The sequence below is a fragment of the Dipodomys ordii genome, unplaced genomic scaffold (assembly GCF_000151885.1).
Source record: "Dipodomys ordii isolate 6190 unplaced genomic scaffold, Dord_2.0 Scaffold95, whole genome shotgun sequence".
Classification (NCBI taxonomy): Eukaryota; Metazoa; Chordata; class Mammalia; order Rodentia; family Heteromyidae; genus Dipodomys; species Dipodomys ordii.
The window spans coordinates 4,130,967-4,157,412 of NW_012267311.1; the positions used below are offsets into that span (position 1 = coordinate 4,130,967).

Genomic DNA, 26,446 nt, shown 5'->3' on the forward strand with positions numbered 1-26,446 from the left:
AGTCCAGTACCATAAAAACATAGGAAAGTTTTGATAGAAGAGGGAGCAATGTGTCATTCATGAGTTTGGGTTACTCAGTTCCTACAACGTAGGTCCTGTCCATCTTTCCCAGTGTTCGTCATCTCCTGTGTGCTTCACTGCTTCTTCTCTTATGAATTTTCATGTGACTATTTCCATCTGATTACTTTTCCATCCCTGTTGCCACAGGGGGTGGTGCTGAGAGCCGACCCGTCCTTCGCTACAGCAAGGAGCAGAGGCCAACCACGCTGCCTATCCAGCCCTTCGTGTTCCAGCACCACTTCCCCAAGCAGCTGACCAAGGCCCGGGCCCTCCATAGCCTTTCCCAGCTCTATAGCCTTTCTGGCTGCAGCCGTGCCCAGCAGCCTGCCCTGCTGGCTGCCCCCACTGCTCCAGGCCTAGCCCCAGCTCCCTCAGGGGAGCTGCAGGCATCTACTCCCCAAACCACTGGCAGAGGTGCCAGAAAAGCTGGGCCTGAGCCAGAGACCTCACGGCCATCACCACTGGGAAGCTATTCTCCCATCCGGAGTGCCGGCCCTTTTGGGCCCAGCACTGATTCTTCTGCCTCTACTTCATGCTCCCCTCCTCCAGAGCAGACTACAGCCCCAGAAAGCCTACCCCCATGGGGCCACTCCTGTCCTCCAACTGGCCAGCCTGCCACCTGCCAGCAGCCACAAAAGGAGGAGCAGAAGACACTGACCTTGGCTGAGTACCGACTCCATGGAACAGGAAGCTTGCCACCTCTGGGCTCCTGGAGGTCTGGCATCAGCCGGGCAGAGAGCCTGGCCCGAGGCGGTGGTGAGGGCAGCATGGCTTCCAGGCCCAATAATGGTATGAGTTTCATCCCTGACCCAAGCAGTTTTACCTCTACCTTTCTTACGCTCAAGCCCAGAGTCAGAGGTTCAGTTGTTTGCACCTTCTTCCCAGCACCTGTGGATAACATCTACCTTTTCCCAACCCTAGTGGGTTTATGTGGGCCATTGGGTGATATGCAATCCTGTCTCTCCCTAACTCTTGCTTGTCTGTCTCTTCTGCTGATCTGTTCTGCCTCCAGCCAACCACCTCTCCCCTCAAGCGCTCAAGTGGCGGGAATACAGGAGGAAGAACCCGCTAGGGCCACCTGGTTTGTCAGGGAGCCTAGACCGAAGGCCACAGGAAGCTCGGCTGGCCCGCAAGAACCCCATCTTTGAGTTTCCCGGTTCCTTCAGTGCTTCCAGCCATCTGAACTGCCGGCTGAATGGTGTGTGGGCAAGGTCCCAGTCCACACAGGGCAGGCTCTGCCACAGCTGGGAAGGGCCAGAGAAGGGGTTGCTCCCACAGGAACAGGTCTCAAAGATTACAAGGCACTCAGCTGAGCTAAGCTCTTGGAAAGAAAGTTGCTCAGGACTGATTTTTTTTTCTCTTCCCAGGTTACATAGTGAAGCCACTACCACTGACCTGTACTGACTTCCAAGACCCCTTTTCCTTGACTGAGAAGCCTCCAGCTGAGTTTTGTCTGTCCCCAGATGGCAATACAGAGGCCATTTCCATTGATCTACTTCAGAAAAAAGGTGTGTATCATCTCCAGACCAGGCCGGGAATTACAGTCACTACCTGTGCACACCTGTTGCCCTACTGTTGCCCTCAGATCATTTCCCTGTCTTCAAACTCCAGGTGCTAGAGCAGGAGGTAGAAGTTAATGTACCTTGTGAGTGATCAAGTCACTTATCAGATTCTTAGAATAAGGCCAAAGTCTCTTCTCTTGACAAGCTGAGTATAGGGAGAGAGAATTACATACTAATAAAGCCGTGCCTAAGTGCTCTAGTGGGTAGAAGTGAAGTGCACCTTCTAGCAGCTGGGGTCGGCATGTTGATGACATCCAAGGTAAGGACTGGCACGAGCACTCTATTTGGCAAATAAATGACCATTGGACTGCAGGGAGATGGTTGGAGAAACAAAAGTGTGGGCTGAAGGATCTTGTGAAAGAAAAAAAGATGACAGTAGAGACTGAATGAGATTCAACGCTTAGGGAGGAGCAAGAACTTTAGAATGACGAGGAGCAGTACCTGTTTCCAAGATGAGCAAGGAGAGGAGAGGGAGTATATAGAGAAGGAGAGGAAAAGCTTATAGAGCCCTGATATAATTACTCATTTTGGGGCTGGGAATGTGGCTTAGTGGTAGAGGGCTTGCCTAGCATGCATGAAGCCCTGGGTTTTTTTCCTTAGTACCACGTAAATAGAAAAAGCCAGAAGAGGTACTGTGGCTCAAGCGGTAGAGTGCTGGTCTTGAGCAAAAGCAGCTCGGGGACAATGCCCTGGCTCTAGGACTGACAATAATAATAATAATAATAATAATAATCACATATTTTGGAGGGAGAGAGATGAAGGAATTTGCAAACAATGGCCTATGTTTTCTGTGTCAAGAGGAACTAAGGACTTAAAGGATAAGGATTTTTTTTAAGCTGGATGCCAGTAGCTCATGTCTTTAATCCAAGCCACTCAGAAGGCTGAGATCTGAGGATTTTAAGGTTCAAAGTCAACCCAGGCAAGAAAGTCTATGAGTCTCTATCTCCAGTTAACTAGCAAAAAGCTGTACTTGGAGTTATGGCTCAAGTGTTAGACAACCATCCTTGAACACAAAAGCTCAAAGACAGTACCCAGGCCCTGAGTTCAAGCCCCAGCACAAACTAAAAAATGGGGGAATAAAGATTTTGCACTGGAACTTGAAGATATAACAGATGACATGTCCCATAAAGTACATAACAAAGTATTACCCTTGGATGGCACCATTCGGAAGAATCGGGGTTTCTTCCAACAGCAGTCAGCAGCCTGCTTTCTCAGAGCAAAGAAGACTCATAGTTGGATTGATCCAGGATTGGAATAGGGGGGCTAAGGAGTGAGGAGGCTGAGAATCTTCGCACTGGTGTGCCTGAAGTGGGCCCAGGCTAGGAGGCAAAGAGAACTGGCACAAACAGAAAAGGGCCAGGCCTGCCGTCTCCATGGAGACCCCTGGGCAGGCGAGAGGACTCCTTGCTGCAAGTCAGTGTAGGAGGACTTCCTAATCCCCACCGAGGGCTAAGCTCCCCTGCTGGGTCCCCAAGGACTTGTGTAGGGACCTGTTACATCAAATGCTTCTTTGTAGGACTCGTTAAAGCTGTCAACACTGCTGTGGACCTCATTGTGGCCCATTTTGGTACAAGCAGGGATCCTGGGGTGAAGGTAGGCAAGAAAATGTGGAAAGCTTTGCCCTGCAAACCCTCACTTGATGTGTGCCACCACCTTTCCTTGCTCTTGTGCATTTCAAACCCCAAATTGGAACTCAGGGATAGGGATGGCAAGAAGGGAATTGTGAAGGTCAATTAAGAGAGAACCAAGGTCAGGCTTCTTGTGATTTCCTGAGAACTCTCCTACTGCATCTACAGGCAAAGCTGGGAAACAGTTCTGTGAGCCCCAATGTAGGCCACCTGGTTCTGAAGTACTTGTGCCCAGCAGTCCAGGCGGTGCTGGAGGATGGGCTCAAGGCCTTCGTACTAGATGTCATCATTGGACAACGTAAAAACATGCCATGGAGTGTGGTTGAGGCCTCTACACAACTGGGTAAGTACTAGGTGGCAACCTTGGGACTCTGGGCTGAATTTATAGCTGCAGAAGCTGGTTATAGGACCTTCCCCACCCCTACTCCCCAACCCCGTCTTCCTCCTAGGTCCATCTACCAAAGTCCTGCATGGCCTCTACAACAAAGTCAGCCAGTTCCCAGAGCTCACCAGTCATACCATGCGCTTCAATGCCTTCATCCTCGGCTTGCTCAAGTGAGTATGCAGAGGAGCAGGAGTTCCTGAACAATCAGTAGCCCCAGCACCTCTTCTTAGGAGCCAGCTCCCTTGACTGAGACATGAGTGGATCTGCAGGCGCTGAGTCAGGCCTCACGCTTAGCGCCGCCTCTTCCATCCAGCTGAAACCTCTTAGCAGCCAGTGCTTCCCACCCAACACACCACCCTCTGACATGGGTCTGCTTTTACAAACCTAAAACCTGGACTCTGTGGGAATGAATTGGGTATCTTTAGTTTCTCTGGGTCTTGTGAACACTAATCCTCCCGATTCCAGCTCTACCTCCAAATCTTGCTTGAAGCAAGAAGGTCCACCTTAGAACCCACATTGTAGTAATATTCATTCCCAAGTATAGGCCCCATTGTCCATTTGGGCCCTGGGCCACTTGGCCTCTCAGTAGACTTGAGTCGTATGTAGGTGAATTCCATTCTCAACTCTTTCTTGCCTATCTCCCTACAGCATCCGGTCTCTGGAGTTCTGGTTTAATCACCTCTATAACCATGAAGGTAATGCCCAAAATCTACTCTTTCAAACTCAATATAGGCCAGGCCTCGGGAAACTAGTGGTAGGGAGGCAGGTGGGCGGGCCTTCAGCCTCAGAGCTTTGGCCTTCTTCATAAGTCCTTCCTCAGTCTCCACTTTAGTTAGAACTTTGGAGGCAGCAGGAAAGTCAGGCAATCTAGAAGTCAGGGTGACCAGAAACCCCAACATCTCTAAATTGAGAGCCACCATCACTTTGGGTGGCAGTGTTCTGCAGGAGTCATCATAACCATGAACACATGGTGGGCATGTGGCCTGTGCAGCAGTGTGCAGTGGCTTGCCCAGGTTGCTTTCTAGCACCTTCTGCTTAGGCCAGGCTCTGCTTTTCTGTGTCATTCAGACCCCCTCTCTTTCCTTAGATATCATCCAGACTCATTACCAACCCTGGGGCTTCCTGAGTGCCGCTCACTCCGTGTGCCCTGGCCTCTTTGAGGAGCTGCTGCTGCTGCTGCAGCCTCTAGCCCTGCTGCCCTTCAGCCTCGACTTGCTCTTCCAGCACCGGCTGCTGCAAAGCGGGCAGCAGCAGCGGCAGCACAAGGAACTGCTGCGGGTGTCCCAGGACCTGCTGCTCTCTGCCCACTCAACACTGCAGTTGGCCCGGGCCCGGGGCCAGGAGGGCCCTGGAGACATAGACAGGGTGGCCCCTGGGGAGCGGGTGAAGGGTGTGGGTGCTCCAGCAGGTGGAGAAGAGGATGAAGAGGAGGAGACAGAAGAGGTGGTAGAGGCAGCTGGGGGCCCTGGGAGCAGCAGGTGGACCCGAGGTGGGCAGGCGGGTTGGTGGTACCAGCTCATGCAGAGCTCCCAGGTATACATCGATGGCTCCAGCGAGGGTTCTAGATTCCCTCGAGGGAGCAGCAACAGCAACAGTGGCCCTGGCAGTGAGAAAAAGAAAGGGGCAGGAAGTGGGGGGCCTCCCCAGGCCCCACCGCCCCGAGAGGGAGTCGTGGAGGGGGCTGAGGCCTGCCCGGTCCCTGAGGAGGCCGTTGGCCGGGAGCGGGGGTGGCCCTTCTGGATGGGGAGCCCGCCTGACTCTGTGCTGGCCGAGCTGAGGCGCAGCCGTGAGAGGGAGGGACCCACGGCCGCACCTGCGGAAAATGAGGAAGGGAGCGCAGAGCCTTCATCCGGGGGCATCAAGTGGGGGCATCTCTTTGGCTCTCGGAAAGCCCAGCGGGAAGCCCGGCCCACAAGCAGGTAAGAGCCAGCCCAGGTGTGGCTATGACAGTGGAGAGTCGGGTCTGAGTTGAGACACAGAAACAGCTTGCGTGTTCTCCCCCAGGCTGCCTTCAGACTGGCTGAGCCTGGATAAATCCATGTTCCAGCTAGTGGCACAGACGATGGGCGCCCGCCGGGAGCCCGAGCCCAAGGAAGGCCTGCCGGAGCCGCCCTCTCCAGCCCTGGCCTCCAAGCCTCCATGGTGAGCCTGGGAAGTGCAAAGATTAGGGGGCAGGTTTGCTTTTTGGTGGGGTTTCTCTGACCTCCATTTTTGGTTTCTCTAGTGAGGTGCAGGCACTGTGCCACCATCTGGCCACCGGCCCTGGACAGCTGAGCTTCCGCAAGGGAGATATCCTCCGCGTGCTGGGCCCAGCAGGAGGAGACTGGCTGCGCTGCAGTCGTGGTCCTGACACGGGCTTGGTGCCTCTGGCTTATGTGACATTAACCCCAACTCCAAGTCCAACCCCTGGAAGTAGCCAAAACTGAGGCCCTGTGCATGCTGTGGCCTCGGGGAACCTCATAGCCCCCAGACTCAGAGCCTGAGAGCACTTCCCAAGCCCACTGGCTTGGCCACAGACAGTAGACAGAGCTGGGGCCACATATCCCTGTGCTGGCACCTGCTCCCTGTGCTCAGTATTAATTCCTCCCGTTAACTGTCCCAGTGACCTCGTCCACACCTCCACCTAGAAAGGAGGGAAGGGACACAGCACTGGGCTGCCAGGATTTCCCCAGTCCAACTGGGACTACTCTTCCATGGGTGGGGACCAGTAGGTTCCTACAGAGGGAAGTGGCCCAGAAAGCTATTGGTAGGGCCTCCTAGGCCAAGTGAATATGAAGATGGGTAGCAGTATTGGGGCTAGATCCCTAAGGCCCCCCGCCCAAGCTGTAAATAGGCTGTGACCAGTGCCTGGTCATCAGAAGAGGGAGGAGCCCAAGCTTCTGTTTATGTATTTATTTATTTATTTATTACATCTATTAATTAAAAAAAAAGGTGCTCAGCCTCCACACTGTGTTCTTGGTGCTGTCCCCCACCACCTCTCCTTCCCAACTCTCCCTTCCAGAAGAATGACTGAGATAGAGAAAAACAAAAGGTGCTTGACTCATGCCTGTAATCCTACTCTTCAGGAGGCTGATCTGAGGGTCAGGGTTCCAAAGCCAGCCCAGGCAGCAAAGTCCATGAGACTCATCTCCAGTTAACCACCAAAGGCCAGACGTGGAATCTGTGGCTCTTCTAGTGGTAGAGTTTTAGCCTTGAACAAAAAAGCTAAGGAACAGTGCTCAGGCCCTGAGTTCAAGTCTTGTTACTCACACACACACACACACACACACACACACACACACACACACGGAAGAACTTAAATCCAGATAGGCCCTGAGTTCAAGTCTTGTTACACACACACACACACACGGAAGAACTTAAATCCAGATAGGCCCTGAGTTCAAGTCTTGTTACACACACACACACACACACACACACACACACACGGAAGAACTTAAATCCAGGTACCTAAGCCAGGAGCTGCTTCTGAGAGCTGTTGAGGCCCAAGGCATCCTGGGTCAGATGCCCAAATGTGTGACCAAACTGGAACTTATACCCTGTTTGGCCAAGAGAACCTGTCATTGTAGCCAGTGGCATGAAAAAGCCAGTTAAAATTCTCAGCCAGTTGCATGAACTCTTAAAACTGCCCACCAAAATCTGGCCCCAACTCTCCACTGTGAGTACCTCAGTTTCCCTGTCCACTTGTCTCATCCCCCACGCCACCCTTGCCTACACACACATCCCGGTCCCTGCCTCCCGCAGGCCCCTCTCACCTGGCACATAGCCCCCATAGTGGGGCAGAAGACCCACGTTCTGAAGGTAGGTTCTAGGAAGTGGGGGAAGAGTTTGGGGCTCCTTCTGGGACCTGTGCCTAGGGTGCTTTTGCCCAAACTCCTGCAGTGCTTGGTTGGTGAGCACTGGGAAGCTGGAGCCGAAGAGGAAGCGAGCACGAGGCACGTAGCCAGTGAAGCCTGGGGAAATGTGGGCACTGCGTCAAGACCTCCTGGGGCCTCCCCGTGCCCTTGGTCACTCCCCACTTCCTCTCACCTGACATGAAGAACTTCCGAGGGTCTGTGTCATCCATGGAGTAAGGAGAAGCCTGTGAGAGAAGGTGATGGAAGAAAAATAGGCCTGTCAAGTTCTTGCTCTCAAGATGAAGCTGGCAGTTGAGCCCCACCCCTCTGTACCCACAGCCATACGACCTGTGGTCTCCCTTAGACCTAGACACACCAAGCCAAGCACCCCCACCACTTCACTACCCTTTCTCTTCCCCACTCCCCACCCCCCAGCCTTCTTGGCTTTACTTGTTTCCCCTCCTGCGTCAGCTCTGGCTTTTCTGCCTCTGGCTCTTGGTGTTCCTCCGTGTCCTTTTCTTCCTTGGCCTCCTCAGGTGACTCTTGACTGCCCTGCCTGCTCCCATGCTGCTGAGCAAAATCATTGAGCGCCTCGGCCCAGACCTGGCTGCAGCTCTTAGCAAGGATGAACTGTGCCTGGGGGACAAAACCTAGGGGCCAGGGCAAGGAAGATACGTTAGTATCTGAGACAGGCTCCAGGCTGGGAACATCTGCTCACGCCTGTATACAGACCCGTGTACCCCGGGATCATGCTGCAGCTGAGTCTTTCGTGCCCACGCCTGGGAGGTAGCCTCTTCCTGGGAAACTCGGGAGATCTTGGAGGCCAAATGGGAGGCAGAAGCGTGCGGTGGGCAGGAGGCCAGGCAATGCCAGGAGGGCCTTGAAGTAGCTGACGAGTCACCTGCCCGTAGGTCTGTCCCATGCTGAACCGAAGTAGTGGGCAGTGTCCAGTGTACCTGTAGCATAGGATCCACTCACTTACCTCCAGAATCCCCCATCCCAGCATGCCCAGAGACAGGAGCAGAGACCTTAAAGCGCCCCCCCCCCCCCCCGCGTCTTTCCAGACTCAGACATGTCTAAACCCTCTGAGCCTGAGCTTTCAGCCCTTGCTCTTCACTGTTAGCAGTTCCCATGGAGAAAACAACACAATCCTGTTCTCTCACTGTTTCCTTTCCATCCAGCACCACATACACCCTAGCCTCAGGCCTCCAAACCATTATGTCAACTTGACCCCAAGGGCTAAGTAAGCCAACTCCTAGGACCCTGGATCCCCATTTCCAGAAGCCAGCAGGGAAGTAAGTAAAAATCTTACCCTGGGATATAATGAGGGTTCTGGGGCTTGAGCCCTGGGATGCAGGTGGTGGTCATAGCCAGGCAATTCCTTCGTTTCTAGCCGAGCCTGAGTGAGCCTCTAGGTTGTGTGTACTGTTGTGTCCAGGGGGCGGGGCTCTGGGGGGAGAGGGCAGGGAGCACTAGGGTGACAACTGAGCTGGCAAACAGGCTCCTGGGCCGTCCTGCCACCCGAGCAGGGAAGCTCTAGGTGGGATATAGAACAAAACCGCTGAGTCCATTCAACCCACACATCCTGCTTAAAAAAAAAAAAAAAAAAAAAAAAGCCTTGCCTGGCTGAGCAGGGTTCCCTTCCTTATGGAAGGAGCAGGAGTTACTGTGGAAAGATCAGAAGCCCAAAGAGGATACGGTAAGAGGGACACAAGATCCTAGATATCTCTGGGAAGTAACAGTAAATGTATTTTCAATGATGTCACAAAGGATTCTTTCTTGAGTACCTGCTAAAGTCTGAATCATCCACTCAACAAAATATGGCATGCTCTGCTCAGACCTGGAAGGTGAGAGAATGTGCACTATGTGGGAGTGAGGAAAACACAAATCCACGCCCCACTGTCCTCACAAAACTATTCTCCCTCTCCCCTGTGAGGTCCCAGTGAACATATATGAGTGTATTTTCCAACTCAAGATTATGAAGCCAGAATGGGGGACGTAGGGGCAAGAGCACAGGCATGAGACAAAGCAGGCGTGGGCTCCTACAGTGGTCTTGGATGTGGACCTCAACCTCTTGGAACAGGCAACTTAACTCCTGAACCTGAATTCCCTAAATCCTAATGCAAGGATTAAAACCATCTAGTCAGTACATGTGAAGGTGCTGGCTGCTACGATTGAGTTTCCTCCCCTACTCATTGTAGTAGATGATAAGTGGCTAGAAATTAAGTATGTGTAAGTATTCTTTCTGTGTGAATTCAGAGGATGAGGATACAAAGATAGAACTGGGGTATAAGACAGCAAGCAAGTTAGAATTTGTTAAGAAGTGACCCAGACTCTTAAGAGAAAGTACCAGCCAGAAGGACCAGATGTCAGACAGGCAGGGAGGATGGTTAGAATTCAGATCTGGGCTTGAGTCAGAACCAGACTGAATACCTTTCTGAGGCAGAGACTCTATTCATCTATCAGAGAGGCTGTGAGAAGTCCTATACTGACATGTTAAGAATTGTGCAAAGCCAGGCGCCGGTGTCTCATGCCTGTGATCCTAGCTACTCAGGAGGCTGAGATCTGAGGATCACGGTTCAAAGTCAGCCTGGGCAGGAAAGTCTGTGAGACTCTTATCTCCAATAAACCAGTAGAAAACCAGAAATGGCGCTGTGGTTCAAGTGGTAGAGTGCTCACCTTAAGCTGAAGAGTGCAGGGACAGCACCCAAGCCCAGAGCCCACGACCGACAAAAAAAAAGAATTGTGCAAGACACTGGGCCCCAAGGAATACAGTTCATATTCCCACTGCCCTGCCAAGGATGGCCTTGGTAAGTGCCATTTAGAATTAGTCTGCTGAACTTGGCTTATAGTTAAGGCGATCTTCCAGAGAGACTCTGGGAGCTGAGGGAACAGCCCAGAATAGTAGTGGTGTGTCAAGGTAAACAACGTGGCCTTTGGATTCTGTTGGCTGTGCAATTTCTACCTCTTCCCTCCCCATCTCCCTTTTTCTTCTTGTTATTCTAACCAGTCAGAACTTCAAGGAGGCTTGGAAAGGCAGATCAGGAATGAGTCTTGATTGGCTCCATCATGCCAGTCCCATTCCACCTGCTAAGAGCTGAGCAAAGCTGCTGACATCACCCAGAACTGGATGGAATCCTGGCATTCTGGCAATATGAGAAAGTCTACTGAAGGAAAAAAAAGACTAATTGAAATTCTAGCTTCACTGGATATGGATCTTGACCAAATTCATTGAGCCTACGTTTTCTCATCTGTAAAATGGGAAAACTAATGTTATTCCCTCAGAGCAAGATAAAGCCCATTAGATGGTGCATAATTAACTATGTCTCCATGTCGAGTGAATGTCTATGTCTATCTAGGTGCTAACTAGCTTGATGGGAATAAGAAAAGAGAGTCAAGGTCAGTAACAAATGTTGCAAGTTTGGAGGGCATTGGTGACTTACACCTATAATCCTTGATATTTAGGAGGCTGAGATTTGATAATCAGGGTTTGAAGCCAGCCTGGGCAGGGAAAAAAAATCTATGATACTCTTACCTCCAATTATCCAGCAAAAACTCAGAAGTGGAGCTGTGGCTTAAATGGGAGACCACCACAGCAAAAAAGGCAAGAGAAGGTACAAGGCATCAGCACACAGAGAGGGAGGGAGGGAGGGAAGGAGGGAAAGGAAGGGAAAGGAAAGGTAGAATTACAGGTTGAGATATGGATTAGCACACAGATACTATAACAGGTTTTTCTGCAGAGAAGACAATCATAGCTAAAATCAGGATATGGATTAAATTGAGGGGCTGTAGGTATGGCTCGGTGGTAGAACACTTGTGTGCCATGCACCAGGCTCAGCACCTCGGGAAGGAGACAGAAACCAAGAAATGAGTTAGATAGTTACATTTCAGATCTAGCAGGAAGCCTGCTCTGGTTGCCTGTTGCTTTTATTTCCATCCATGCAATTAATATTTCTAAGGCCCTGAGTTCTACTTAGGAAAGGGTGAAAAGGAATTCTCATTGCCTCCACCCAGTGGGTAGTCATCACAGTAACCCAACCACAGCTCGCTCCTTCTGGGAGCTGCCACACTCACTGCCAGAGTTGGGTGTGGCTGTGGAAATATTTATAACTCGAGACAGCATCTCATGCAAGATGAAAGTCCACTAGGAAAGCAGCTGGCAGCAGCCCGCCCACACTGCTAGGTCTCCGGAATGGTAGTCCACAGCTTTCTGATCTGCCTTTGATCCCATCCAGGAATTGCTTGGAGATTTTATACAGATCTCACACCAGTGAATTAATTGTAAGTCAGCTTTGCTGCAAGGATAAATCCCCTCTATTAGAATGAGGTGGTTTTTTTTTTTTAAGTGAGACTTTTGAAACAAGTTCCCAACTCAAAAGGCCATGAACATTTTAAGAAGTGGGAAGAATAAACTCCAAAGAATTATATAAAACACAAAGCCTTGTTTTGTTTGTTTTTAAAGGTTTGGCTGCAATAAAACTGCATTAAAAGAAAAATCCAGAAATTAAAAGCATGGGACTTCAGATGGTGTAAGACATAGTAGTTAGATGCATGTTGCTGTCAAATGTTACTTTTGTTTACCCTACTGCTTTCATTCATTTATTTTCTCTTTCCTTTATCCCTTCTGTTTTCTCTTAATATTTCTGTCTTCTTCTCTTTCTTCCTTTTGTTCCATATTGAGGATTGAACTCAGAACTTGCATGTCTGCCACTTGAGCCACACCCCAGTCCAGGAATAGTTTTCATGAATGCTTATTTTATTACACATTGCAACAAAAGATAAAGCAGAGCCAAATGCCAGTGGCTTAAGCATGTAATTCTAGCTACTCATGTGTGCTTGAGATCTAGGGGATCAAGGTTTGAAACCAGCCCAAACAATGACGTCTGAGAGACTCCATCTCCAATAAATCAGAAAAAAAGCCAAACTGGAGGAGACTGGGCTCAAATGGTAAGAGAGCTAGCCACAAGAGAGCAAACCTAGCATGCATGAAAGCCCTGGATTCGATTCCTCAGTACCACATAAATAGAAAAAGCTGGAAGTGGTGCTGTGACTCAAGTGGTAGAGTGCTAGTCTTGAGCGCAGACAGGTTCAGGGACAGTGCCTAGACCCTGAGTTCAAGCCCCAGGATTGGCAAAAGAAAAAGACGGGGGGGAGGGAGGGAGATAGAGAAAGGAAGGAAGGAAGGAAGAAAGAAAGAAAGAAAGAAAAGAAAAGAAAAAGGAAGGAAGGGCTGGGATGTAGCTCAGTGGCAAAGCACTTTCCTAGCAAGTGCAGCGTCCTGGGTTTGATCCCCAGTACCAAAAAAGAAAAGACAAAAAAATACAGTTAAAAAAAAGAAAGAAAGTAAGAGAGAAAGAAAGTAAGAAAGAAAGAAAAAAAAGGAAACAACTTTTTCTGAAAAATTTACTGAGGTAGAGGAGGGATGGAAAAACAAGCCTTTTCTAGCTCTTTCAGTGGAAAGGAGAGCAAGCAGACCTCTGCCTGTGCCATCATCAGCTGGGAGCTGGTGGCTCATACCTGTAATCCTAGCTATGCAGGAGGTTGAGCTCTGAGGATCACAGTTCAAAACTAGCCTGAACAGGAGAGTCTGTGAGACTCTTATCTCCAATTAACTACCAAAACTCTAGAAATGGAGATGTAGCTCAAGTAGCAGAGCACCAGCCTTGAATTTAGATAAAAAAAATTAGCCAGGTATCTGTGGCTCCCACCTGTAATCCTAGCTTCTCGGGAGGCTGAGATCTGAGGATTGAGGCTTAAAGACAGCCCATGTAGGAAAGTCCATGAGACTCTTATCTCCAGTAAACCACCAGAAAACTGGAAGTGGCGCTGTGGCTCAAGTGGTAGAGTGCTAGCCTTGAGCTGAAGAGCTGAGGGACAGCGCCCAAGCCCAGAGTTCAAGCCCCACAACAAACAAATAATAATAATAAATATAACTATAAATAAAATTTTTAAAGCTAAGGGACAGAGACTAGGTCCTGAATTGAAGCCCCATTCAAGGTACCAAAAAAAGCCATTATCATGTGTGTCATGCATCTCCTTAGGATTCTGAAGTCTGAGAGGTTAGATTACTGGCTCTGTCTCCCAGGGACCAGCCCAGTATGGATTATAAACATGCGACATTGGAAGCAGCCAATGTATGTCCATAAGCAAGGGAGCCATGTGTCCATTCACCATGGAGTCTTTCAGGAATACCTTTTCTCAATATATATATATATATATACACAGACATATATATATATATATTACACATTATATACATGCATATATAATGGAAATAGGAACTGGAAGGACAGCAGCATGGAGAAGAGCAGCTCTTGCTTGGTGGTATGATTATGATAAATGTGCACTGAAGAATCTCTAGGGAAGGTTCAAGCTCAAGTACTGGCACACACACACAAACCCACAAAGACAAAAATTTTCAAATGGGAATTGGGAAATCTTGGCAAATGGTCACCCCTGTCCACAGCGGAATCTGGAGCCTCCTCTAAAGTGAAATTTCCCTAGTTAGACATATAAGACAACAAATTAAGAGAAAGCAATAGGTTCACAATAAAAAAAATGTCCCAGTGTATAAGAAAATAAGCCACTTATGTATAAGTCATCAGAAACCTTGAACAGTAGACTTAGGTATCTTAAGAACAAAAAAATAGTTAAAATATTCCAGGATGCCACTTGGATAAGGAATGGAAAACAGATTTAGATTGTTTCCTACCAAAAGCTAGGAGAAAAGCAGAGGCTAAAGGAAACAAAGTTTCTTTCAATTGTGCAGGATGAATAATTGTGCAAGATGTGTAAGAACACAGAGTCACTGTTCTTAACAATGTAATATTGTATACTCAAAATTGGTTACCACAGTAGATTATTTTCCTATTATGCCCTGCTAAGAAGTCAAGAGGGTGGATCTTCAGGGGTGTTCTTATCACTAAACAAAGTAGGTAAGTAGGGCAAGAAGAAACTTGACCTTGCGCTGGAGTTTGAGCTTGGGGCTGGGCTCTCTCTGTTAGCTTTTTCCCTTCAAGGCTGGCACTCCACCACTTGAGCCACTGCTCTATTTCTGGCTTTTTTGTTTCGTTTTGTTGCTGGGCCTGTGGCTTCAACTCAGGGCCTGGGCACTGTTCATGAACTTCTTTTTGCTCAAGGCTAGTGTTCTACCACTTAGGCCAGAGCTCCACTTGAAGCTTTTTTTTTTTTAATGGGGGTTTGATTATTGGAGATAAGAGTCTCCCAGTCATTCCTGCCTAGGCTGGCTATATAACTGTTATTCTCAGATCTCGGCCTCCTGAGTAGCTAAGCTTACAGGAGTGAGTCACTGATACCTGCAAAATAAGACAATTTAAGCATAAAACATATGTACTAAATTATTTCATAATAATACAAAGAAATTTTCATTAGTCAACCTTGGAAGGTTCTAGGCAACTAATGTATTATCTAAAAGTCGGTAAAAGAGAAACCAACATTCGTCCAGCTTTCTGTGTAACCAATAGTGAACATGGCCATGACAAATGACCGAGACAACAGGAATTTAGGAGAGGAAGGGTTATTTGGGGTCACTGTCTCAGAGGGTTCAGTCCATCCAGGCAGGAGCAGAGCCATTCACACCATGGCAAAAGGAAGCAGAATGCCTGTGCTAGCCACTTTCCTCCATTTTCCCCTTTTATTCCATCTAAGCCTATGGATGGTGCTACCCACATTTTGTCTTCCTGGAAACTCTTCACAGGTACACTGTATTAATCTAGGTGCTTCTTGTAATATCCCAGCTTCCCAGAACCAGTGGAACTCGAACCTACACTTGGCAAAAGGAGTCACCAGCACTCAGTCAAACTGGCTGGAAGCCTTTTATTAGCCACGTAGCATCGGTCCCCAGCTTGCAGCCCCATTTGCTTTTCATGGGTTTTTTTTTAATATATATAGGAAGGGGTTTCACATAGGCGACGTTTACCAAAGCAAGCAAGCAAGGTTACAGAAGCAAAACATAGCCTTGAGGCACAAGAGCATAGGCAAAACAATCTTGACTTGGTCAGCATGACTGATAGCATCAATGCTATTGACACTGTTGATACTTGATTACAAAAAGTCAAAACATATCCTTGGATTACAGAAGTCAAAATACAACCTGGGGTGAGGGTAGTCTATTTTACAGAAATTATTTTTATTATAAGCTCCTGACTAATATAGCAACTCAGGACAGCTGGTGATAAGCCTCAAGGTTGTCAGTGGCTTCAGCAAAGTTTGTGGTAAACTGCAAAGCTGCCAGCCTGGAAAGCTTGAAAGAGGGAGAGATGTTCTTTTGCTTTTTAGCAAGGATGTAAAGGGGTTACAGCTGGCATTTGACCTGGAATTTCTCTCTACAGAGGTTCTGCCTTTAATATTTGGCCCCATTTTTAATAAAATCAATAATTTATTCTGTTTCTGACTTCACATTTTACATTCTCAAGCCAATCAAGTTGACAAGATTAATCATCATAGATGTTTCTCTTTTCTTTACAGAAAAGAAAGCATGACAGAATGAGGATAATATTTCCTAACTTTATATTAATTAATTTATCAAGTGATAGGGACAATTTTGTACCTAGAGAACAATTTGCAATGTTGAGAGATATTTTTGGTTGTCACAATGAAAATGGGTGCATCCAGTGGGTTAGAACTGGGGATTCTGGGAAATATCTGAAAGAGGGCTTAGACACTGCAAGACAATACAATAAAGAATTGTAGAAGTGGGCACCAGTGGCTCACATCTGTAATCCTAGCTACTTGGGAGTCTGAGATCTGAGGATCCCAGTTCAAAGCCAGCCCATGCAGGAAAGTCCATGAGACTCTTATCTCCAATTAACCACCAGAAAACCAGAAGTGGTGCTGTGCCTCAAAGTGACAGAGCACTAGCCTTGAGCACAAAAGCTCAGGGACAGCGCCCAAGCCTGAGTTCAAAATGTCAATGGTATCAGAGAAAATCCTGATCTAGATGATGATAGTCACTTACATCAAAAAAGATCACCAGGGCTGGGAAGGTGGCTCAGTGGTAGAGTGCTTGCCTTGCATGCATGAGGCCCTGGGTTCGATTTCTCAGTACCACATAAGCAGAAAAAGCTGGAAGTGGCACCGTGGCCCAAGTGGTAGATTGCTAGCCTTGAGCTGAAGAGTTGAGGGACAGTGCCCAGGCCCAGAGTTCAGGCCCCACGACCAAAAAAAAAAAAAGGTCACCATTGAGCTGGTGTAGCAGTACCTCCCCACACTAGGAGGCAAGAGGATCGTGAGTTCTAAGCCAAGTCCATACTGAGGTCCTGTCTGGAAAATTGAAGGCCTGGGATGTGGCTCAGTAGTCATGCTAAAGGGGTAGGGAGGGAGGAAACCTAATGGCTAAAAATAAGGATTTGGATAAGGAATGACATACTAGAGGAATGACATACTAGACTTCTGAGAGTAATGGAATTACTTGCAACATATAGTAGAGTCTTGCTGACCTGCAGGCCCCATAACCTGTGGAAAATTATAGCCCCAATCTGACTAACCAAGGCTAAAAACTCCCTTGGCCCAACATGTAGGAAAAGCTAATGACACACAAGCCAGTTTTCTAGGACTGACCAGATCTATAGACACGCATCCAAAGCTTGACTTCCAGGACAGCACTCATTGAGCCTGCCCACTCTCCCCAGAGTATACTTTTGCTTTGCAAAAATGTTACACCTTGCTTTGCATTAATCTGCTTTTACTTTAGAATCCTCCATGTCTAAAATAAGAACTTTCTGGTCCCTGAACCCAGCCACCTGAATCCAGTAGCATGTTTGGTGAGCTAGCCAGGAGGGTCAAGGAATCTCCTACCCAGAAGCAGATGTCTTTATCTTCCTTCAGTCCTGACAAGACAGGCTCTCTGTTCCTATTTACTTTGTTGTTTCTTTCTTCTCAGCTAGTACATCTTATACTTATTTTCCTACTCTGTTTCCATGGTGGTGAGGGAAGAATGAGGTGGTTATTTTTTGGCACAGGAATCAAATTGGGCAATGCTTGACTTGCTCTGAACATTTTGTTGTGATGGTGGTGGTGGTGCTTGAACTCAGGCCCTGGGTGCTATCCTGAGCAATTTCATTGAAGGCTAGCTTTGAGCCACAGCTCCACTTCTAATTTTCTGGTGGTGGGGCTGGGAAGGTGGCTCAGTGGCAGAGCGCTTGCCTTGCATGCATGAGGCCCTGGGTTCGATTCCTCAGCACCACATAAGCAAAAAGAAAAAAGCTGGAAGTGGCGCTGTGGCTCAAGTGGTAGAATGCTAGCCTTGAGCTGAAGAGCTGAGGGACAGTGCCCAGGCCCACAGTTCAGGCCCCACGACCGGACCCCCCCCCAAAAAAAAACTAATTTTCTGGTGGTTAATTGGAAGAATGTCATGCACTTTCTTGCCCAGCTGACTTTAAACCTCAATCCTCAGATCTCAGCCTCCTGAGTAGCCAGGATTACAGGCATGATCCACCAGCGCCTGAAACATTTGAATATTTTGGCCTGACCACTTATTTGCTGTTACAGGATCTGAGGAGCCTTTAATTACCTTATACAGGCTTGTCTTGTCTATCACCTGATCTCTTGCCAGCATGAAACCCACTTTACTGCACTATCAACCCAAGCCATCAGAAGGAAGCTCTGGACCTCCAAAGTTAGCGCTCAAAGTTAGACTTCAGCAGTTAGCGCTGGAGCTCCAAACCACTCAGATTTAGATCAAACAGAGGAGGAAGGATGTGGGGCACAAGATGTGAGACAAAACTAGAGACTGGAGAAGGGAATAAACTTCTTGCTGTGCAAGGAGTCATGATACCTCCAAATCACTTGGGAACCCACTCCCACAAAGACCTCCTGAAGAAGATTGCTTCAGCTGCAAACGTTCTGGGCATTGGAACAAAGAGTACCCTCGAGGATGACAGCTACTGAAGATGCCCCTACGCAAGCAAAGGGGGCATTGGAAACAAGCCTGTCCTCAGCTCGGAAGGGAACTAAGATCACATCTTGAAAAGTAACTGCTAGCTATGTCTAACTAAAGTTTCTAAAGGTCCTCTATGGCCCCCACCAGGACTTTTTGCATCCAAGGGGTGAGACCCTATTATTGGCTGGACAAAGCCAATAAGCTTGCTCCATTCCTTGTTGATCTGGGAAGTGCCTTTTTTGTTTTGTTTTACTTTCTCATCCTGAACCTTATCGCCCAATACCTACACTACTATAAGGACTGCAGGAAGGCCTCAACAGTGACCATTCACTCCTTATCTTCTCTCCTGTATCTAGGAAGACCAAATTGTTAGCCATCAATTTTAATTTGCCTTTGTATTCTAAATTGAAACTACAGGATTAAAAATGTAAAGATTTTAGGCTTTTGGTGTATTTCCTCTCCTTCTGTCTTTTTGCTTGTACTGAAATAGTTTTGTTGTTCTAAAGTTTTGTTATCTTAGTCACCCCTAGCTGGAATGTAACATTTTGTAACTCTTAGCCTCATTTAAGACCAAAATGGGAAAATATGAAGCAGGATTTCTGGGAGGCTGCGTGGGTAGGCCTGAGCTTTGAGCTCAGAATTTATGCTTGCTTTGTAGGCACTCTACCACTTAAGTCAGTTATTCTCAAACAAAAGTATAACTTTATGCCTAGGCTAACCTGTACTACAATTCTTCCATTTGGCTTCCCTTTGTCTCTTGAATAACAAATGTGAACCACTAAGTCCAGTCATTAAGAGTTCCCACAAAATTTTTATGCCCAAGGGAGGGGCCTCAAACTACGATGCCCCATGTCCACTTCCCAAGTAGCTAAAATTATAGATTTGAGCCACTACACCAAATGGTATAAGAAGTTCTTGAAAGGTCTAGCGGCCACACCTGTAATCCTGGCTGCTTAATAATGATCAGGAGGTTCACAATTTGAAGCTAATCAAAAAGTGGACAAAAAGACGTCCATCTCAACTAAAAAAAAACTGTTGTGGTAGTATGTGCCCTTCATTATAACTATATGGGATGCCTGAGTAAGATCACAGACCAGGCAGGCAAGGGCATCAAGACTCTTCCTGAATAATAACTTAAGCAAAAAAGGCTGTGGACCAGAGGTGTGGCTCAAGTGGTAGAGCAACAACAACAACAACAACAAAAGAAAAAAAAACAGCAGGAAGTGGGGACTAGCAGCCTGGCTCATTGATACAGTGCCTTTCCTAATAAGCTCAAATCCTGAGTTAAAACCAAAGTACCAAAACAAAGCAAGTACTTTCACCTGCTTTCACATATAAACAAGGAGGCTGCCTTTCTTCCTTTATACACCTTGATCATAGTCATCTCCACCTACCAACCTTCCTTCATCCTAAATATTTTTTTAACTTCAGTTGATCTCACCCAGTAGCTAAACTAGAAACAAACAAAAGGTCTGACTTTGGATACTGTCATTGACATTTCCCACTGTAGATTTCCTCCCATCTGAGTTATCCTATCTTAATTCAGCCTTTCATCCTATCCTGATGCACCCACCTTCCCAGCCTCTTTCCTAACTCTTACCTTTGCCTCTACATAACCATAATGGTCATCTTCCTAAAAATTGGCACCTGGCTCTTTGGCTGAAATAACTGTCACCTATACAGTGATTCTCAGGACCCAGAATCCTTTAAGCTAGTTATGATAACACTACTTAAAATGTGGCGTGAGAGTGCTTTTATCTATAGCAAATTCACAAACAATTGTGGATGTCAACATGAATTTTTAACATTAACTTTATGTATTTTAACGGAGACCAAATGTCGATGAAAAAAAAAAAGAGGGGGGGGGTAATCATGCCCTAAACAGAGGCTGCTCTCCACACCTGCCTCTCTCCAGTCTCAGAACGACTGTAAATGACTCTGGTTCTTCTTTTCCCAAACTTTTGAGATACCTTCCCTTGTACGGAGCACCACAAGAATCTGGCCTTTTTCTCTCTACCCCAACGCATTTAAGACCGCCTTCATTCCTTTCCTATTAGCCCTTAACGAGCAAATATACTTCTTGGCTCCGACTCTCAAACGTGTGTGTGACAGGACAGGACACAGTCAGAAGACGGCCAGCCACGCCCGGGGCCCTCTGCTCGTCCACAGTCTTCTCCACTTACCACACAAAAAGAAATATCAACATGCTTTACACTTTTTTTGAGAACCCTCGAGCCTCTCCACTCCTGCCTCTCTCCATGCTGCCGCTAGATGGCAGGAGACTCAAGGACGCCGGAAACTGCTAGCCAGGGAAGTCGACCGCAAGGATCCAATGACGTCACCCATCCTTGGCGTCGATTGGCCATTCTAGGGTAGGTCTACCCTGGGAGGGGGGAGCCAATGGCAAAACCGGAAGCGTCGGGTACGGCGAGAGTACTGTCCCGAGGTTGAGCGTGCGCACTCAGGAAAGAGGGCGGGTGCAGTTCCTCCTACCGCCGGGAGGAGGCAGACCCGGCTCCTACGGGGTGGAGCGGCCGAAGCTGCTGGGAGAAGTCACAAGGAGCAGGGCCGAGCCACGCCGAGGGGGAGGAGTCACCTTGAGAGGAGGGGTCACAATGACTGGCGGAGTCACGCCGAGAGGTCCTGACGCGTGGGGGGACCACGGGGAGGCGTGGGCGCGGCGCTGGAGGGTTCTGGTGGCACGGAGGGTGGCAGTGTCATCCTAGGGGAAGGCCCCGTGGAGGGGAGGGGTCCGGGCGAAGCAGTCTTTGAGGGGGCGGGACTGTGGCGGGGGGTGGGCCCGCGCGGAAGGAGGCGCTTCCCTGCAGGTGGAGGCTTCTTTCCGAAGAGAGGGTCATTTGGACAAAGAAGGGAGGAGGTCCAGGTCGGGTGGCCCGGGGGAGGGTGCCCTGGAATCCGAACTTTATTCCGGGGAAGTGCGATGGAGAGAAGAGGCGTCGGGACCGAGCCCGGGATGGGCCAGCCCCGATCGGGGTAGCGCCACGGCCCGGCGAAGGTAGAAGGTGTTAGCGAGCCCGGACAGCTAGGGCAGCGGAGTGGGAGAGAGAGCCGGGAAATGGGGAGTCGGGGCCGGAGCTCAGGAGCGGACGGTGGACGAGTTGCCGGGCTGCCTGCGGTCGTGGCCGGGCCTGCGGGGGCTAGACTTGTGCCTGGCTGGTCCGTGGAGCCCAGGAATCGGGCCGCTCGCTGAGCCCAGCCCTCAACGGACAGTGAGACGAGGGAGGGCAGAAAAGAATCCCGGGACAGCGCAGAGACGTTCGAGCTTCGCGAACGCCCAGCTAGCGCCTAATTCTCTTCGGTTATTCGAGCCCAGCCTGAGGCCTTTCGACCCCCGACGCCCCGGACCCGCTCGTCGGGAGTTTGGCGGCCCGCGACCGCGGCGCGTACCTGGGGGGCGTGGCCGCCGCGTGAGGCCCCGGCGCGAAGGAGTTAAGCGGAGGCCAGGCCCGGCCCCGCCCCTGGCAGGCCGCGGAGCCTGAGCCCCAGCGGCGAAGCGGAGCCGCCGCCGCCGCCCGCCCGCCCGCCTCCGCCTGCGGGGAGCCCGCCCGCCGGCGCCCGGCAGCGCCGCCGCCGACCCCGCCGCCTCCCGGCCCAGGCCCTGCGCGGAGCGGAGCGGAGCGGCGTCCACCCGGGCCCTGCTGAGCGGCGCGGCGGGGGCGGGCCCAGGATCTCCGGCCGGTCTTCCATTCGCCGGGCGGGAGCCGGAGCTCCGGATCGGGCTCGGCCCGTACCCATGGCGAGCGCGGCCTGCCCGGGTCCCGGGGACCCTGCCATGTAAAGCAGGCCCAGGCTGGGGGCCCGGCCATGGCCGGGGAACGGCCCCCGCTGCGGGGCCCCGGGCCGGGAGAGGCGCCCGGGGAGGGGCCGGGGGGCGCCGGCGCAGGCCCCGGCCGGGGCCGCCCCTCCTCCTACCGAGCCCTCCGCAGCGCCGTGTCCAGCCTGGCGCGCGTGGATGATTTCCACTGTGCGGAGAAGATCGGGGCCGGCTTCTTCTCGGAGGTCTACAAGGTAGGACCGGTTGGGAGGGCAGAGGGGCGGGACCGAGCTGTTATAGGCTTGAACTTGGGGGCCCACGGTCCGGGGTAGAGAGCCCAGACTTGGGCGACCCCCCCCAACCTGCGGGCACCCGCCGGCCTTTACCGCCCGCAGGTCCGGCACAGACAGTCAGGGCAGGTCATGGTGCTGAAGATGAACAAGCTCCCCAGTAACCGCGGCAACACGCTAAGGGAGGTGCAGCTGATGAACCGGCTCCGGCACCCTAACATCCTAAGGTGAGCAGCCCGGCCTCTTGCTGGGCAGCTTGCTGGATGGGAGGGAAAAGGAAAGATCCCGCAGGAAAAGCCTACCCTCCTTCTCCTCCCATCCTCTTCCAGGTTCATGGGGGTCTGTGTGCACCAGGGGCAGCTGCACGCTCTAACAGAGGTAAGGACAGGTCAGGAGGGGGAACCCACAGCCACGGAGGAGTGGGGGGGCGGGAGACCGTGAGTCTGTGGGTCCTCAAAGGAAGAAGCAGCCCAGGACCGCCTCCAACGGCAGGCTACCTGAACTGCCCTTGGGGCAGCCGGTCTGAGAGGCCTCAGTATCTCATTCATTCCCTGTCTCCCCTAGAACAGTGTTGCCTATAGAACTTTCTGCAGTGACGGAAATGTTCTGTATCTGCAGTAGCCCGGGACACTAGCTACTGGCCACATGTGGCTAGGCTAGAGCACGGGAAATGTCCCCGGTGTGACTGAGGAGCTGAATGCTTAATCGTATGTAAATTTCATAACAAAAAGTTGCACGGGGCTAGCAGCTACAAAACTAGAACATGAATGGAAATCAGAAAGCACAGGCTCACCCTTCTGACCTTTGTAATCCTGAGTGGTCCCCCGGCTTATAAGTGAGACACATAGGAAACAGTGAAGCCTTGGCGTTCATTCTCCCTCCTCCCACCCCTCTGTCTTAGTATATGAATGGTGGGACCCTGGAACAGCTGCTGAGCTCCCCTGAGCCCCTGTCCTGGCCAGTCAGGCTCCACCTAGCCCTGGATATTGCCCGAGGGCTGCGGTACCTTCATGCCAAGGGTGTATTCCACCGAGACCTCACATCTAAGGTAGGCTGGAGGTGGATAGGGCCATGAAGGAATTTGAGGTTATTTGGTTATGATTAGTCTGTGGATGTTAGGATGTGAATAACAGATACATGATGATATTGGAGTGGCAAAGTATTGGGGAATATTGAGGGGGGGAGGCCGTGGTGAGGGAACTGTTCTGAAGGACTGAGTACCACTGGCGTGTTGAATGATGTTGCAGTAGTGGGATGCATTGAAGAATTGGGAGGGAAGGTTGGAGCTACACATGAGTGGCAGGGCTTTGGGTATATATTGGGAGACCAGAGATCAGAAGATGATCATAGGATGCCTATGTATGCATGTGTGTGTGTGCCAGAACTGTCTGGTCCGGCGGGAAGACCAAGGCTTCACAGCTGTTGTGGGTGACTTTGGGCTGGCTGAAAAGATTCCTGTGTATAGGTGAGGTGAATGCCCTTGTTACCCCCAACACCCCCCCCCAAAGGCAGTCCATCTAAGTGAAGCCCTCAATGATGTTCCCCTTGGGGTAGGGTGGGGGCTCTTGCCTGGGAAGGACACTTAGATGTTTCTGACCACCTGCTCCTGCAGGGAAGGAGCAAGGAAGGAGCCATTGGCTGTGGTGGGTTCCCCATATTGGATGGCTCCAGAGGTTTTGCGGGGTGAGCTGTACGATGAGAAGGTAAGACACCAACCCTTCAGAGCCCGAAGCCCCCCTCCCCAGACCCTTGAAATATTAAGGCTCCATCCCAGCAACCTCTCTAACCAGATATTCAGGAACCCCACCGTTCCTCCGCGCCCGAATCCCCATTCCAGCGCATGAAAACTGTCTGCTCCTCCTCTTGACATTTTCTGCTGATCCTAGGCTGATGTCTTTGCCTTTGGGATCGTTCTCTGTGAGCTCATCGCCCGGGTACCTGCAGACCCTGACTACCTACCCCGTACTGAGGTGAATGTCTTGGTGTGAAACGGGCACCTCCAGAATAAGTAGCTCCTAACTGAGGCGGGCGCCTTGGAGGCTGAGGGCCTCATAGGGATGCAGAAGAAGCCAAGGAAGGCTTATTTGGCCCCTTCTCTCTCCTCACAGGACTTTGGCCTAGATGTGCCTGCTTTCCGAACCCTGGTAGGGGATGATTGCCCACTGCCTTTCCTGCTCTTGGCCATCCACTGCTGCAGCGTAAGAGCCCCACTCTCCTCCTGGCAGACAACCCCCACCCATGCCATGGCTGCCCGCGGGCCCCAGGTGACGGGAATAAAACTCAGGTACCCTCTTTAAGAGCACTGAATAAAGAAGCTACCCTGTCTCTACCTGTCAGATGGAGCCCAGCACTCGTGCCCCCTTCACTGAGATCACCCAGCACCTGGAATGGATCCTGGAGCAGCTGCCTGAGCCAGCCCCCCCTGCCCGGACTCCCCTGATACACAATCAGGGTAAGTGAGCATGCCATGGGCCCAATGGAGAAGCCCTCGTCCTTTCTCCTTAGAACTCAGAGTTATCTGGAGGAAGCCAAGTGGGTTTATTAGGTGAGAAGGCTGGGAGTTGGCGTAGGGTGGGGTGGGAAGACATCCGAAAGCAGATACTTTTCTACTGGTAGAGTCTGAGGAGCAGAGGAAGGAAAGAAGAGGTGAAAGGTGGTTGGAGGTGACATTTCCCCACTTTCTGAAGCATCCTGTGGGATCCCTTTTCTAAGCTCTAGTTTAACGAGCTCCTGGAAGATAGCAAGGCCCTCCAGAGCTCTGCTCAAATGCTGGGAACAGTGATCACAGGCTTCTCTCTACAGGATCTGTTCCAAGAGGAGGTCTCTCCGCCACGCTTCCAAGGCCTGACCCCCGGCTCTCCCGAAGCCGGTCAGACCTCTTCCTGCCCCCATCACCAGAATCACCCCCAAACTGGGGGGACAATCTGACTCGAGTCAACCCCTTCTCACTACGGGAAGACCTCAGGGGTGGCAAGATCAAGCTTCTGGACACACCCTGCAGGCCGGTCACCCCCTTGCCCCTGGTACCACCGTCACCACTGCCCTCCACTCAGCTGCCGTTGGTGAGCACACCAGAGAACCTGATCCAGCCTGGGACGCCTCTCCGACGCTGCCGCTCACTACCCTCATCCCCTGAGCTCCCCCGTCGTATGGAGACTGCACTGCCAGGTCCCGGCCCACCCCCCATGGGTCCCTCAGCTGAAGAAAAGATGGAGTGTGAAGGCAGTAGCCCAGAACCAGAACCCCCAGGACCTGCTCCCCAGCTTCCCCTTGCTGTGGCTACAGACAACTTCATCAGTACTTGTTCTTCAGCCTCCCAACCCTGGTCCCCTAGATCAGGTCCTCCCCTCAACAACAACCCCCCAGCTGTGGTGGTGAACTCCCCACAAGGCTGGGCTGGGGAGTCCTGGAACCGGGCCCAGCATAGCCTGCCCCGAGCAGCAGCCCTGGAGCGGACAGAACCCTCACCACCCCCTGCCACTTCCCGGGAGCCTGAGGACGGGCTGCCCTGTCCTGGCTGCTGCCTTGGCCCCTTCAGCTTTGGCTTCCTGTCCATGTGCCCCCGTCCCACTCCAGCTGTTGCCCGCTACCGCAACCTGAACTGTGAGGCAGGCAGTCTTCTCTGCCACCGAGGGCACCATGCCAAGCCACCCACACCCAGCCTGCAGCTGCCTGGGGCACGCTCTTAGCAGTGGGGCCTGTGATCTCAGGCCTCCAACTTTAGTCTGAGGACACCCTGTGAGGACAGAGTGCACTTACTGGACAGTGTCAGCCCCACATGGCTGACCGGCTCTTCTCCCTATAGGGAGCCTCAGCATGGACTCGATGGACAGAGCACTTTGTATCCAACCCTGGGCCTGCTCTCCCCGGGGATCACTGAACCACACAGCATTGCTGACGCACAAGACTAACACGTGCAGATTATTTAAAAATATGTCAATAAAACTGCCTGGCTGGCTCCGGGCCGCCCCATCCACTCTGCCCCTGCGCCCTCCTCCCCCCACCATTTCCAG

At 50.8% G+C, this 26,446-nt stretch overlaps 3 protein-coding genes across 6 annotated transcripts in view; 2 read left to right on the plus strand and 1 right to left on the minus strand.

Moving 5' to 3' along the window:
• Rusc2 (RUN and SH3 domain containing 2) overlaps positions 1–18,773 on the plus strand; it is a 64,274-nt gene extending 45,501 nt beyond the window's left edge. For 2 of the 4 annotated variants that reach the window (XM_013026671.1, XM_013026672.1), the window contains exons 3-12: positions 208–849; positions 1,073–1,258; positions 1,428–1,568; positions 3,139–3,215; positions 3,419–3,593; positions 3,700–3,805; positions 4,284–4,330; positions 4,723–5,554; positions 5,640–5,777; positions 5,860–6,580. In XM_013026671.1, the coding sequence (XP_012882125.1) occupies positions 208–849; positions 1,073–1,258; positions 1,428–1,568; positions 3,139–3,215; positions 3,419–3,593; positions 3,700–3,805; positions 4,284–4,330; positions 4,723–5,554; positions 5,640–5,777; positions 5,860–6,061 (2,546 nt within the window). In that variant the 3' untranslated portion in view covers positions 6,062–6,580. Of the gene's footprint in view, positions 1–207; positions 850–1,072; positions 1,259–1,427; positions 1,569–3,138; positions 3,216–3,418; positions 3,594–3,699; positions 3,806–4,283; positions 4,331–4,722; positions 5,555–5,639; positions 5,778–5,859; positions 6,581–17,977 lie in introns of those variants that run through there. The other 2 variants (XM_013026674.1, XM_013026673.1) reach the window with 2 other exon arrangements.
• Fam166b (family with sequence similarity 166, member B) lies at positions 7,083–8,836 on the minus strand. The gene is made up of 6 exons (XM_013026675.1): positions 8,781–8,836; positions 8,201–8,424; positions 7,919–8,118; positions 7,662–7,713; positions 7,388–7,585; positions 7,083–7,171 (listed from the first exon to the last, which is right to left on the minus strand). The coding sequence occupies exons 1-6, from the start codon at positions 8,834–8,836 to the stop codon at positions 7,083–7,085; spliced, it is 819 nt and encodes a 272-aa protein (XP_012882129.1).
• A 3,108-nt stretch (positions 18,774–21,881) lies between the features above and the next one.
• Positions 21,882–26,409, plus strand: Tesk1 (testis-specific kinase 1). Its single transcript, XM_013026646.1, has 10 exons — positions 21,882–22,397; positions 22,539–22,660; positions 22,763–22,811; positions 23,335–23,481; positions 23,816–23,898; positions 24,046–24,136; positions 24,320–24,403; positions 24,542–24,631; positions 24,771–24,885; positions 25,236–26,409. The coding sequence occupies exons 1-10, from the start codon at positions 22,194–22,196 to the stop codon at positions 26,120–26,122; spliced, it is 1,872 nt and encodes a 623-aa protein (XP_012882100.1). The 5' UTR covers positions 21,882–22,193; the 3' UTR covers positions 26,123–26,409.
• Positions 26,410–26,446: the final 37 nt, after the last annotated feature.

Coding starts and splice junctions, on each gene's coding strand:
- Tesk1 (XM_013026646.1), top strand. CDS start 22,194: ATGGCCGGGGAACGGCCCCCGCTGCGGGGCCCCGGGCCGGGAGAGGCG. Junction 22,398..22,538: donor TCTTCTCGGAGGTCTACAAG/GTAGGACCGGTT, acceptor TACCGCCCGCAG/GTCCGGCACAGACAGTCAGG. Junction 24,886..25,235: donor TCCCCTGATACACAATCAGG/GTAAGTGAGCAT, acceptor TTCTCTCTACAG/GATCTGTTCCAAGAGGAGGT.
- Fam166b (XM_013026675.1), bottom strand. CDS start 8,836: ATGACCACCACCTGCATCCCAGGGCTCAAGCCCCAGAACCCTCATTAT. Junction 8,425..8,780: donor AACCCTCATTATATCCCAGG/GTAAGATTTTTA, acceptor CCTATGCTACAG/GTACACTGGACACTGCCCAC. Junction 8,119..8,200: donor CATGATCCCGGGGTACACGG/GTCTGTATACAG, acceptor CCTGGCCCCTAG/GTTTTGTCCCCCAGGCACAG.